This window comes from Phyllostomus discolor, chromosome 12 (genome assembly GCF_004126475.2).
Source record: "Phyllostomus discolor isolate MPI-MPIP mPhyDis1 chromosome 12, mPhyDis1.pri.v3, whole genome shotgun sequence".
Taxonomy (NCBI): Eukaryota; Metazoa; Chordata; class Mammalia; order Chiroptera; family Phyllostomidae; genus Phyllostomus; species Phyllostomus discolor.
Window position 1 is genome coordinate 25040757 of NC_040914.2, and position 13865 is coordinate 25054621.

Consider the following 13865-nt stretch of genomic DNA (forward strand, 5'->3'; position numbering starts at 1 on the left):
GATCCAGGGCAAGTCTCTCCTCCTGACCCTGACACCCCCAGGCTGAACAGGCCTCTTGCAGTTGAGGATGCAAGATGTCCCTGCCTGCTGAGTGTCCATCCACCAAGACAGGAGGAGGACCCATCCCCACTGTCACCCTGCTGCCCATTCTCCAGTAGAGCCCCCAGGAGGTGATGCCCCAGGCTGAGGTCTCCACTCCCCAACACAGGAGGGGCTTTTGGTGAGAAGGCTAAGCTCTCCAGGGGCTCCTGTGAGGGGGCAGGAGAAGCCCTGAGCCCAGGTTCCTCCTCAGCCTGTGCCTCTCAGCCTGGCCCTGCAGCTCCCACAGCGTCCACACCCGGCCTCTTTCTCTGCACCTCTCAGTACAGAGGATGCCCCCTAGTCTCCCCAGAGAGGAGACAGGGACATGTGAGGAGAGTGGGATGGAATGCTTTGGCTCTAAGTCTCTGAGGGGCTGGACACCCCTCAGAATGTTCCACCATCTTTGATACATTACAGGAAGCAGCTGCTCCCTGGTCCAGAGACAAACAGGGTGGGTGGGAGCCACCTCACCTGAACACAGGGTCAGGGAGTCCTGAAGGCTGGCCCCACATATCGGGGCCACTGTGTCTCCCACAGTCCCCCAGGGCAGTGAGGGGTCATAGGTCAGGATAAACTGGACATGCCCACTGACCCAGGGGACTCTGAGTCACAGTGGTATGAAGATCGAAGGGAGAGACAGTACAAGGTTTGGAAGGGAGAATTCCTCCCTCCTTGTCCCAGTTTCTGAGTGGGGTCACTTGAACTGTGACAGCAAGACCTGTCAGAGGTGACCACACAGACAGGAAGGATAGCCTCATTCCAGGAGTCCTGTAAGCACCTTCTACCCCTGGTCAGAGACTCCTTGAACCACAAGACTTCCCCAGTAGTGGATGGACCACCCACAGATGACACACCACCTCGGGTCCCCACTAAGTCTGCCCAAGAGCACAAAAAAGGCTGAAAATCATTCTGAGCCAAAGGACAAATGGTTTACTTCCACGTTTTTATCAGATGAGGTCCGTTGAAGGGGGTCTGTCCCTGGAAGTCCACTCTCCACCCAGCCCAGCAAGACAGCTCCCATCCACCCCCTTCTGGGCCTCAGTGTCCAGGCCATCATGGTGTCCACAAGGCATCAGGGTTCCAGAGCCCCGAGCCTGGTGTGAGGGACAAGGGATATAAGTGCAGAGGGGTAGGAGACACAAGGCTGGGGGCCAGCAGGAGGGCAGGGAGCCTGGGACAGAGGACAAGGGTGGGGACAGGGTGCAGGGACCTGGGGCCAACCTGAGGGTGGAGTGGAGACGTCCTCATCTGTCACCTTCAGCTCCAGGATCTCACTGGGCTCAGACCACATGGGACCTTTGAGATTGCGGCACCAATAACTCCCAGCAGTGAGTTCATTCATTGAGTCAGTGTGGAATGTGGCCTCTGCCCCGTGTGAATCAACATGAACCGTGCCTGTCTGATCCCAAAGCTCCGTTTTTCCGTCCTTCTCCTCCAGACAAAATGTGCCAGCCCCAGCTGGGCTCCAGCACATGATGGTTGCAGGCTGTCCCCGGCGGATCACAGGGCCCGGCTTGGCCCTGATGGAGGGTTTGGGCAGGAGCCCTGGGAGGAAGCAGAGCAGATCTCAGGGTCCCTCAGAAGGAAGTCACCACACCGATAGTCCCTCATTTTCTGGGTTCACTTCCATGTTTTTATCAAACGTGCAGATTTGTGCAACCATCCCCACGACCCAACTTAGAATTTCCCACCATTCTTTCCCCAAACACCACCCCCCACAACCACTCCAGTGACTGTGAATCCTCATCACTGCAGAGTGATGCCCCTGACACAGGACCCGAGACCTGGTCACATGTTGGGCTTTTCTCAGGTTGACATGGGGCAGGGGGAGTCAGTGCATGCTGAGACCCAGGCACAAGGTAGAAAATGCAGTGAGAATAGAGATCAGTGCTGCTCAGACGATTACCCTGCAGATGGGAATCCTCACCCACTGGGGTCATGTGACCAGATCTGGGTGGAGCTCCACCCCCCACTGGACTTCCAGTGCAGCTCTGCAGCCCTCTATTGGTCCTCACAGTGTCACCAGCTGCCCTTCAGACCCGGCCCAGGTCACTCCCACATCTCAGACTCCTGCTTCCCTGTCCCCACAGGTGACCCATCACCCTCACCCTCTGTCCCCCTGCCAGTCTCTGTCCCCTGAAAAGTGTCTGAGGCAAGGAGTAGTGCCTGGGTTTTCTGCATTTTCTACCTTCCTCGCAGCCTGTCCCCATTTCTAGTATTGAGGGTCCTGAAAGCCCATGTGTGCCATGTGTCTGGGGAGGGGGGAAGAGAGGACTTGTAGCCCTGAAACAGGAAGATGGCACCCACATCACTGGAGCCCCATAGAGGCCTGCGATGGCTGAGATTCCCCACTCGTTCTCTCACTCCCTCCATCGCTCATTATTTCCTCCACATCCTAGTTCCTCTCTGTTCATCTACAGAGGGGCCTCATGTGCCACTGGCCCCAGAAAGATGAGACTCACACACAAGGACCTGCCTCCTTGTCTGGAGGGAAGAGGGAGCACAGAGGCTGGTTGAGGGATCATGCAAACATACAGTCACAGATGGATATAAGGGCCCCAGGTGAGCATGGGAGTCTCTGGGATGACAGAGACAGATGACTTTGTACAGAAGTGAGAAGGGAGAAGCACTGAACTGAGACCCAAAGGCCAAGTGTGAACCAGCCCAGCCCAGGGAGAGGAGAGTCATCTGGGAGGAGACCGAGAGAACCGGACAAGGGTGTCTGTGGAAGTGAAAGAGAGGCTGCATCTCCGCAAAACAATGGGTCAAACAGTGAGAAAACAGACCCACCCAGAGAGAGAGAGGAGCCTGGGACTTGTCCTAGTTGAACACAAGCCATCAGTGGACTCTAAGGAATATTAATACATTGTCAGAAAGCACAACATTCATGAAAAATGGAATTTAAAAATATAGACTCACCCTCCTGCATGTGGATAGCTGGGGCCAGGCAGAGCACTGGAAGAGAAGCTGTGGTGAGAAAAACACCCAGCGCCCAGCCTCCTCCCAGGGCTGCACTCAGGGGCCTGATAGAGAAGAGGCTCAGACCTCAAGAAACTTCAGCTCCCTCCTCAGCATTACCTCTGAGCACAGCCCTTCTTCTGGCTCTGAGTTTCAGCAAAGCCCCAATCCCCTCTCCGAAAGAGATACTGAGTGTGAACCTGTCCCCACATCCAGGTACCCACTTCTGGGGCTCAACCCTCCATGGTGAGACTTTGGTCAGGGCCAGAACTCAGGGGTCAGACCCCCAGGGGGGACCATGAGTCTCCTCAGTTGGAGTCAGGACTCAAAAGAGATGAAACCCCTCCCCACCCCCTCTGTCCCAGGACATTGTCCCTCCTTTCCAGCACACCCAGGACCAGGAGGGAGCTGGCATGGGGGCCCATGGCCACACCTACAGCCTGTACCATCCTGCAGAATGAGGGTGAAGGGCAGAGCCTGCAGCTGGAACAGTGGTCAGGAAGTGTGGGGTCAGGGGTTTTCCGGGAGTTGCTATATCAACATCCTGGAGCAAAGGGGAAGAGCTAATGCAGATGGTCCTGACTGCAGGTTGAGTAAAATTCCTGTGAGACACTGAGAGAGATAGGTGCCCTGCCCAGTGCAGGAGGCTGTGCCCATGCCCAGGGCCTAGGTAACAGCAGCAGGGCTGAGATGGTGCCCAGAACCATGGTGGGGCTGCAGCAGAGGCCAATGGCTGTGTTCACCAGGGCTCAGTGGTGACTGTGGCCCCAGATCTCAGGCACTGTCTGTGGTCAGTCCTGGCAGAGCTGTACACAGGTCCACCTTGTCACCCAGACCCTCTTGCACCCACTCTGAAGACAAGACCCTTGGAGGCCCTCTTGTGCATGCTGGGGAGGGGAGGGCGGGGTGCTGGATGGTCTCTATTCTCTAAATGATGCCTAGAAGACAGAACTCAGCTGAGCTTTGGTGTGTTAGCAGAAAGAGCACTCCCTCTCAAGAGCAGGTTTGGGGTTTACCTGTGATGCCTCCTGACAGTCACCTTTATAGAGAAAAGGGGCATCTCATTGCCCCCTTTCTCATCAGGCCCTGTGAACACACTGCACATTCCTAGAACCCCTGATAGCAAGTGCCCCAACTTCCCTTTCTGTTGGGCAGACAGAAAGCTGCCACCAGAGCAACTGCTGGCCCTCCCTCTAATGACTGACACAGGTGGCTCCTTTGTCCTCAGCTCCCTGTGCTGCCTCCTGTCTGACCAATCATCTCCCCACCAAACCAGCCCCCTCATGGGTCCACACTTGGCAGGCCCCCCTCAATATTCAGCAGGGCCCTCACCAGCCCTGGGCCCTGGGCTCTGGGACAGCCTCCTCTGAGGGAGGGGCTCTCACATGACAGCACTTCCTCTTCAGGACACACCACCTGCTGTGGGTCTTGGGGCCCTGTTTCCTGTGTCCCTACATTCTTGTCCCTGACCACAGAGGGCAGCAGTGGGGTTGCTTCTGAAGGAAAGAGCACATTCTGCATCTTCTTATTGGCAGAACGAGACCATTGGCAAAATGACAGGTGACTTGTGTGAGGCAGCATCTGAAAGGGATGATGCCTCAGAGGTGAAATCCCAGACTCTCTGCCGCTGTTCCATGGAATGTATCCAGATGGGAAAAACCACGAATTTCATTGCTTTTTGTGTTCAATTGTTGTCCTTGTGTGAATATTTTTTAATACATCTTCTTAATTAAAGACAAGAGAAACTGAGAGAAACTCAATGTTTCTGTCAATAAAGGGTCAGATAGAGCAGGGCAGGAGGTGGCTAGAGGTAGACACAGCAAGAAAAGCCACATTGATAAGTGATCTGATGTGGGTGCAAACCTACCAGTTAAGGGTTTCAATTGGAAAGGAGAGTCAACAACATTTTCTCTAAATTCATCTGAAGGACAGAACATGGCTATGGTGGCAGGGAGATTCCCCTGGACACCCCAATACCTGCTGTGGAGCGTGAAGTGAGGGAGCTCAGATGGGACACAGTCCCCAGCAGCGATGTGGGAAGACATGAGCACATGTGAGGACACGTGGAGGGAAATCAGCAGGATCTGGGATGGAGGCACATGAGGAGGGACATACAGGGAATCTAGGGTGACTGCGTTGCCTGGTCCTGGACTCTCAACCCCCACTGAGAACACAGGAGCAGACTTATAAGGAGTCAGGTGTGAGTGGGCGAGGATCAGGGGTCCAGTTTTGCATTTATTGGCTCTGAGGGTTCTGGAGATCAGTGTGACACGGTGGGAGTGTTTACAGCCATCGGGAGAGACTTGGGAGGCAAATCCCTCAGATTGAACCACAGTTCAGTCCCTCCTGGAACCCACAGGACTCCAGTCAGAGCACCCTTGAGGTGGGATGGATTAGAGGTGTAAAAATGAGTCCTCTCCTGGATGTAGATCACCCAGCACAGGCAGAAAATGGCAAGAGAAGCCCAGGATAAACATGTCCACTGTTTTGTCTCCTTAACTGGGTGTCAGGATCAGTGTGCTGCAGGGAAAGGCTTTGTCTCCACTGCAACTTCCAAACCACCCTGATCCACATGACTCCCAGGGGGCAGCTTCCTTCCTCTGTAAGTGCGTTTCACTCAACTTCCCAAGCATCTCTCACCCAACATCCCATGGCCTTTCTGTATCGGGCCTGTCCCTTCCCAGGGTCAGAACAAGTTAGGGGACTTCCTAGTCCCTCCTCCGGAGACTCAGGCCCAGGTGCCCAGAGTGGGCAGGGCCTGCATGACTGACTCTATCCCAGGGCCCTCCTGGTCCTGTACTAGAAGCTGGACTGAGGTGGAGCCCGGACACCAACCTGAATGCCACCCCTTTTGTTTCTGGGGTCCTGCCCCTGTGTTCCAACTCACAGAGGTACAGAAGGGGGTGGTATTGGGGTCCATAACCACCCTCTCACTGTCCTCTCTGTCCTTGTCCTCTGGGTGGGAAGACAGGACCCTACAGGTTGGGAAGTGTGCAGGGTCCATGCTGTGGGCTTATTTCTGTGGTCTCACAGGAAGTGAGTCTTCATGCCCCCAGTCCCAACTCTAATGTTCCCTCCTTGGGCACAGAGAGGTTTTGGTTCCTGAAAGGTTTTCCTACTGAGATATTTCATAACCAGGCTGAACCCATGTCAATCTAAAGACCAATGGTATTAACTGCATCACAGGTGGATAAAGATAGAGATACAAATAAAAGATAGGTGTATGGACTCAAGCACCAACTTACACCTTACACAAAAATAAGTTGAAGGTGGATAAAAGACTTAAATATAAGCCTTGACACCATTAGAGTCCTAGAGGAGACCGTAGGTAGGAAAATTTCAGATATTTCACGCAGAAACATTTTTACGGACATGTCCCCTACAGCACGGGACATAAAGGAAAGAATAAACAAATAGGATCTCATCAAAATAAAAAGCTTCTGCACCACTAAAGACAAGAATATTAAAATAAAAAGAGAACCAACTATATGGAAAACATATTTGCCAATGATACCTCAGACAAGGGCTTAATCTATAAAATATATAAAGAACTTACACAACTCCACTCTAAGAAAACAAGCAACCCAATTCAAAAATGGACAAAGGACTTCAACAGACACTTCTCCAAGGAGGACATACACAGGATCCAGAGACACATTAAAAGATGTTCAATATATGAGAGAGATGAAAATTATAACCACAATGAGATACCACTTCACACCAGTCAGAATGGCCATCATAAACAAAGCAACAAACAACAAGTGTTGGAGAGGTTGTGGAGAAAAGGGGACCCTAGTGCACTGTTGGTGGAACTGCAGACTCGTACAACCACTATGGAAAGCAGTATGGAACTTCCTCAGAAAACTAAATATGGATCTGCCTTTTGACCCAGCAATTCCACTGCTGGGACTATATCCTAAGAACCCTGAAACACCAATCCAAAAGAACCTATACACCCCAATGGTCATAGCAGCACCATTTATAATAACTAAGGGCTGGAAGCAACCTAGGTGCCCATCAGTAAATTAATGGATCAAAAAGCTACAGTACATTTACACAATGGAATTCTATGCAGCAGAGAGAAAGAAGGAGCTCCTACCCTTTGCAACAGCTTGGATGGAGTTGGAAAGCATTATGCTAAGAGAAATAAGCATGGCAGTGAAAGACAAATACCATATGATCTCACCTTTAACAGGAACCTAAACAACAAAAGAAACAAACAAGCAAAATACAGTCAAAGTCACTGAAATAGAGGTTAGGCTGACAGTGACCAGAGGGGAGAGGGGAGGGAATTTCAGGGGAGAATGGGAAGGGTTTACAGGAACAAATATAAAGGAAACATGGGCAAAAACTAGGGGGGGTGGAAGTGGGAGGCAGGTGGGGAGGGATGAGTGGGTGGGCTGGAATGGGAACAAAAGGCAGAAAACTATACTGGAACAATGGCTAAAATAAAATAAGTAAATTTAAAAAAGATAGGTGTTTGGAGATACAAAGAGATGATAAATGATAGATAGGTAAAGAATAGATACATAGATGATAGATAAACATGTAGGTAGAGGGGATGAGTGCGTAGATAGAGAAGTAGAAGACAGGTAGATGAATAGATAAGTAAATGACAGGTAGATAGAAAAATGATAGGTACATGGATACATATGTACCATAGATAGATATATACACACTTAGATACATAGATATTCACACAGATACATGAATACATACATAAATATATAGATTGAAAGTTACATAGATACATACATAGACCAATAGTTACATAGATAGACACATAGACACTTTGATACATATATAGTAACATAGATACATAAAGACTTAGGTACATAGGTAGATGGTTAGATACAGAGAGAAATACATGGACAGCATAAGCAGGGGGACTTATTGGCCTGGCTTCTGGTTCCACAGGCTGACAGTCCCCAGAAACATACTTATGAAAACACTTCAGGTTCCCAAGTGCAGAAGAACCACACAGCTCTCTTGACACCCTCATGTGATGACTTTGGGGGCACAGAGAGGAACTTGGCACAGTGAAAGGATACTCAGTCTACCCCCCCTTTCTCTCCAGAGAGGTGGCACCCTGCTCAGTCACCATGCCTTTGTCTCTGTGTCCCTGTGTGTCTGTGACCCTGGGCTGTGCTCAGCACCCACCTGCCTCCCAGTTGGCTCAGTTCTCTCTGAACTAAAAGCCCCTAAGTCTACAGAGACAAATGGACTACACACTGTTGTTTTGTCCAAAGTTTGATAAGGGGAGCTTCATGGAAGGTTCTGTTTCCAAAGAACCAGATGGGTGTAGGGGCTGGAATTCTAACTGGATGCTGTGGGCATCTCTAGGTCATTTATGGCACAGATCACAGGCACTGTGTGGAGAGAAGGTAGACTCCTAGCCTCTGTCCCTCACTACAGGGAGTGCATGATTCTGACCTCATAGGGGAGGGCCCAGCCCCAAGAGGAGGAGAATCAGGACCTGAAGGGAAAGACCTGAGACTTCTCAGGGTCACAGCCCAGGGAGGGGCTGCTGGGCCACAGCACCAGGCAGGCAGTCTTCCAGGAAGAGCTGGGGTCAGCAGAAAGGGACTTTCTCATTGTCCTGGGTCAGCCAGGTGAGGTCAGAAAGAGAAGAGGAGGTATCTGCAAGGCCTGCTGTCATGTCCTCCTGGATGGGATGGGGCTCAGCCTCTTCAAGGTCACAGACCTACAGCTCTCCCCAGACATGAGCTCAGCCCAGGGGGCACCCAGTCCTGTGGTCACTGATGCTCAAGAAGGAGAGCATCAGGGAGGCCTCCTGGCACCAAGGCCCATGTGCATTATGATCCTGGGCCTCCACCTCACCTGCCCAGTGCCCCATGTTCCCAAGCCCCAGTCACCCAGCACCTCCAAGAAACAGAAGGTTCAGACCATGGACTGTGCCCTTGGGAAGAACCCAGGAAGTGAACCTGAGGATTCAGGGTGTCGTGGCCACAGCAGTTGGTGTCCTGGTGTGCTGCAGGGAACCCGGCGTCTGTAGTCAGAAATACAGCACCAGCTCTCCTGGGGCTCCACCATGCCCAGACGGCAGCTGGTGGGACTTGCAGGTTGACCTGTGAGCCTGTTCCTATACTAAATCCATCCTTACTCTGTTTCTCTAGATAATGTATAAACCAGAACCTACTGGTTCTGTGTCCCTGGAGAGCCCAGACTAATGCACTAAAAGATCAAAAGTAACAAAGAGATGACATATGGAAAGACAGGAATTCAATCCATGAGGGAACCCCAAGAAAATAAAGATAAAAATGGAGAATTGGAAGGCAAATTCCTGGAGGAAAATCAGCCCTGAGTAGAAATAGCACAAGAAAGATCAATACAATTTAAATTGAGGAGAAAGGCTGGACACCCACCCTCTCTGAGCCAGGACAGAAACCTCCTGGCTACTGAGATGTTTTCCTCTCCTGAGGTCAGAGGTAGCCGACCTTAAGTGACTTAGTGAGTATTTCAGTGCCTAATTTTTAAAAAACAAAAGAGAGAAAAGACTGCAGGTACTATGGAGGGTTTGAACCAGGATTCAATATGCTAATGTTTTGCAGAACTAAAGTACCAACTGCACTTTAAAAAGACCTGGCTGAGTTTCGGTTGAACTTTTAAAATATTCTTTTAATAGAGAATAACATTTTTAATACCAGGCCTGTAAGAGGCATGCAAATTTCTTCTTCTTTCTATTAAAAAAAAGAAAGGAAAGAAAGAAAGAAAGAAAGAAAGAAAGAAAGAAAGAAAGAAAGAAAGAAAGAAAGAAAGAAAGAAAGAAAGAAAGAAAGAAAGAAAGAAAAGGCTAAATTATCTGAAGAGACGTTTGCGCCCCCTAGCGGTTCTCAGGGTAAGCACTCCTTTTATCCTGATGGGGCAGCCAGTTTGACCCATAAACTGGGTCTGCTGAAAAGAGCTGGGCAATATTAGCTGCATCTCTGGAAACTTCTGGATATTAGATGGGTCTCTGGAAACATCCTGGTGCCAGTATCTGGGTCTCTGTAAACAAGTGTTACAAGTGAGCTTCACCAAGCTGGTGGGTTGTGGGAGGGGCCACCTGGTTGGTGAACCTCCTGCATGTTGAGTCGGGGTCCCCGAAGTCCAGGTCTTGCCTCTAGGAGAAATGTGTACATGACTTTTAGAAAGGAGATAGTTTAATAGGGAAGTCCTCCAAGTGGCTGCTACTGGCCTTTGCAAGAGTGGTGTCTGTCTCCAGGTGCAGAGGCCAGGTGGTCCTGAAGTCAGTGTCTGAGGAGGGCTGCATACATGCTGGACTCAGCTGTGGGCTCTGAGGGTTGTGGGGACTCAGTCCGAGCTGCTCTCCATGTGAGGGCCTGCTGGTCCAGCTGGGCATATGTCACCTCCTCGGGGTCTCCTGCAACAGGGCTCTGAGGGACAGACCCAGGCTAAGTTAGTGTGGCCGAGGCTGAGGGGTGGGGATTGTGGGAAGGAAATTGGGAAAACAGCTTCCATGTGGCCCCTGTCATCCCAGCTCTCGAATCTCCATTGTATGGCCTCCTTCCACACAGAGTCAGAGTTGGTCTGTGTGACCCACAGAATATTGCAGAAGTGAGGGCCTGTCACCTCTAAGGAGGGGCCACAAAAGACATTGTAACTTCGGCCCTTCAACTCTGGGTAGGCAGGCTCCATGGAGGAGCCCACCTGCTGCAGAGGAACTTAGGCCTCCCACCCCCAGCCCTGCGGGGGTGCCACCCTACACATGGACCATGCAGCCCCAGTCAAACCTTCAGCTGGATGCAGCCCTGGCCATCTGCACAGCAACCTCATGAGAGTCCCTGAGCCAGCACCACCCAGCACATTCCATCTGCTTCCAAATCCTTACCCAGGATGCTGGGATGATTTTGTGAACCTGTTAAGGTGGGGGTGCTCTGCTACCCAGAAACCAGTGGCAATTACAAGGACTCACTGAGCTGTGCCTGTCTCCATTTTCCTCAGGAAGTGCATCCACTGTGGTGGCCACATCTGGAGGGGAGAGAACAGTGGTCAGCTCTTGGGAGTGGACCTATGAAGCCAAATGTGCCTGAGAATTCACAGGGTCCGATTTCATACCCTCCTCCTCCAGAAGAGCCCACAATGTTCCCAGATACCCTCCCACCCACACTGCTTATGGAATGGCACTGAATGTGCATTTCCCTTCTCCCAAGAGGTCCCCTCTCCTTGTCCCTTTACCTGCTGGGCTCTCTGTGATGTCATCTGTCGGGCTGAGCCTGAGGAGAAAGAACATGTAAGCATGAGGGGGCGCACCTGGAGGCAGAGAAGTGGAAGAGGGGGTGCATGGTCACCCCCAGGGGAGTCTCACCTCTCCTGGGGCCTTGGCTCCTCACCCTTGCTGCTGGGGGGCCCTGAGGACAGTCAGGGGTGTGAATTTGGAGGGAGGCTGCCTTCCCAGCACCCCAAATGCTTTCCCACATGACCCCACCTTGACCCTGAGACTTACCAGGTTTTTTCTGACGCTGACGGTGGACTAAGAGGAAGGCCAGGAGGAGGAGTAGACAAAGCAGAGAGGCCACACAGATCCCGACAAGAATATAAAGAAGCTCTGTTGACCGGCCTGGGGGAGCATGGGAGATGGAACCAAGGTATCAGCAGTGTGCATTTACTGATCACCTCCTGCATACCATGCCTGTGCTGGGGGCTTGGCATTTTCACACCCACATGGATAATCTCTCACATGCCTCATAGTCCTCCACAAGGGAACCATCACCCCTATTTTACAAAACTAGGGTCTTGAGTTGGGACATCCTCTGTCCACAGGACAATGGCAGAGATGGAATGTGATGGACGCCCAACCCCATTCTTTCCCCCTCCCCCAAGAGGCACGCTCCAGGTCCATGGACCACTGACCCCACCACTCACTGCTGGTCTTAGGTCCGGGAAATTTGTCTGCGTGTGTCCTAGGAGTGAGGAATCAGGAGGATATGCATCAAAGACCAGAGCCGGGCAGAGGGGACTCTGAGTGTCCCCAGACCCCACCCAGGGAGTCTCCCTGCCTCTGGGACTCTCACCTGTTCCCTCCAATGCTTCTGTGCTGGTGGAACTTTCTGTGGGGATGGAAATACCATCCTCTGTCCAAACTGGTAACCGCGTGTTATTGAATCCACTGATATTGAAGTTAAAGAACTGTAAAAGCCAGGGCCTCCGCTGCACTAGCCACATTTCAAAGGCTCAGTGGCCACACCTGGCTAACGACGTGCTCACTGGATGGAGCAGATGAAATACCGTATTCCCTTCCCACAGCAGGAGAATGCCAAGCCGCTGACCTTGTGCTGCCGATAGCCCCACAGCCAGCGGGCCAGCATATGAAGCACTGGACAGGGTCTGAGTTTGGCGCATGCGCTATATGTCCCTCGCCAGTCCCAGCTTCCTCCGCTGCGCATGCGCGTCACCACTCAGGTCTCAGGGGGTCAGACTGAGGTCCGGGGTTTGGTCCAGGCCCAGGGAGCACCCAGAGTTCCCTCTGCTGGAACTGCAGCCCCGCGCCTGCCGGAGGCTGAGTCCTCACTACCCCTTAGGAAGGTAAAAAGCTTCACCTCCCAGAGAGTGCTTCCCTCAGCACCTGTGGCATCCACGATCCAGGACCTACCGGTTGTTCTGCACACCGCTGCCTGAACTCACTTGGGTGACTTTCACCTCGATTTAAATTCCATGTGTATGCAGTGTATGTATGATACGTGTAATTGCATGAGCTGTTTATTTTTTAATATATATACTTTTATTACAAAATTTTTGTAAAACAAAATGTCAACATTCCAAAAAACTCAAAATTTACTATTGATACTAATTCCTATGAGTTTGCGGTGCTACCATACACTAGTCAAGAAATTAAAGAAACCATTAAATATTTAGAAACATTTAACATCCAAAGCCTTAAAACCTAGCTGAATGTAGTAGGCCCCTCAAAAAGCTACAACCTGCATTTTGAAAAAAGTATTTTCTCTATGTAGAATCTTACCAGCTATACAAAAATCTGTACAGTTTTTATACTGAAGCTAATTTGAGGTGCACTTGAATTCACATTCTTAGCAAAACCATTGCCTGAGCACACACATACTCCACACGCATCATTACAAGATAGCCTTTTATTCTTTATCTTCATCCTCTTCCTCTTCCTCTTCTTCCTCATCCTCATCTTCTGGTTCGTTCTTCTTCTCTGAGCCTGTTGGCCTTCCAGGTCCTTTCTTTCCCACTTCACTTTTGCCTTTGGTACGGTATGCAGCAATATCGGTTTAGCTGCTTTTTCTTCATATGGTTGTTTATCTTTGGCTGACTGTTCAGACCACAATTCACCCAATTTTTTTGCAGTATCCCCAATGGATAAACCAGGGTGTTCACTTTTGATCTTTGGGCGATGTTCAGAGCAATACAGGAAGAAGGCAGACGGAGGTCTTTTAGGAACGTTGGGATCTTTCTTCTTTCCTTTCTTATCACCTTTGGGAGGAACTAATTCTTCATCTCCCTGTCACAGCGAGCTTTGTCACTCTGTGCCATATCTTCGAACTTTGACTTTTCCTTTGCAGACATGGTCTTCCATCCCTCCGAGCATTTCTTGGAGAACTCGGAAAAGCTGACTGAGGAGTCCGGGTGCTTCTTCTCGTGCTCTTCCCGGCAGGTCTGCACAAAGAAGGCATATGAGGACATCTTGCCCCTCGGCTTGCTGGGGTCGCCTTTAGCCATGGTGACACACGGCATCTAGCTGACGGTAGGTCTTCCTCAGCGTCCCGCCAAGTAGCAGGCTCCTGCTGAGAGGCTTCCCACGCTGGGCTCCAGCGTGAACTGGCTTATTTTACCCAATCCTC

General features: G+C 50.9%; 1 protein-coding gene and 1 pseudogene across 1 annotated transcript in view; both read right to left on the reverse strand.

The window, feature by feature from the left end:
- The window catches only part of LOC114510690 (leukocyte-associated immunoglobulin-like receptor 1), a 137102-nt gene that overhangs the window by 118425 nt on the left and 4812 nt on the right, over positions 1-13865 (reverse strand). The window contains exon 3 of the mRNA XM_036012661.1: positions 1303-1626. Coding sequence (XP_035868554.1) covers positions 1303-1626 — 324 coding nt within the window. The remainder of the gene's footprint in view (positions 1-1302; positions 1627-13865) is intronic.
- On the reverse strand, positions 13124-13857 carry LOC114511178 (annotated as a pseudogene).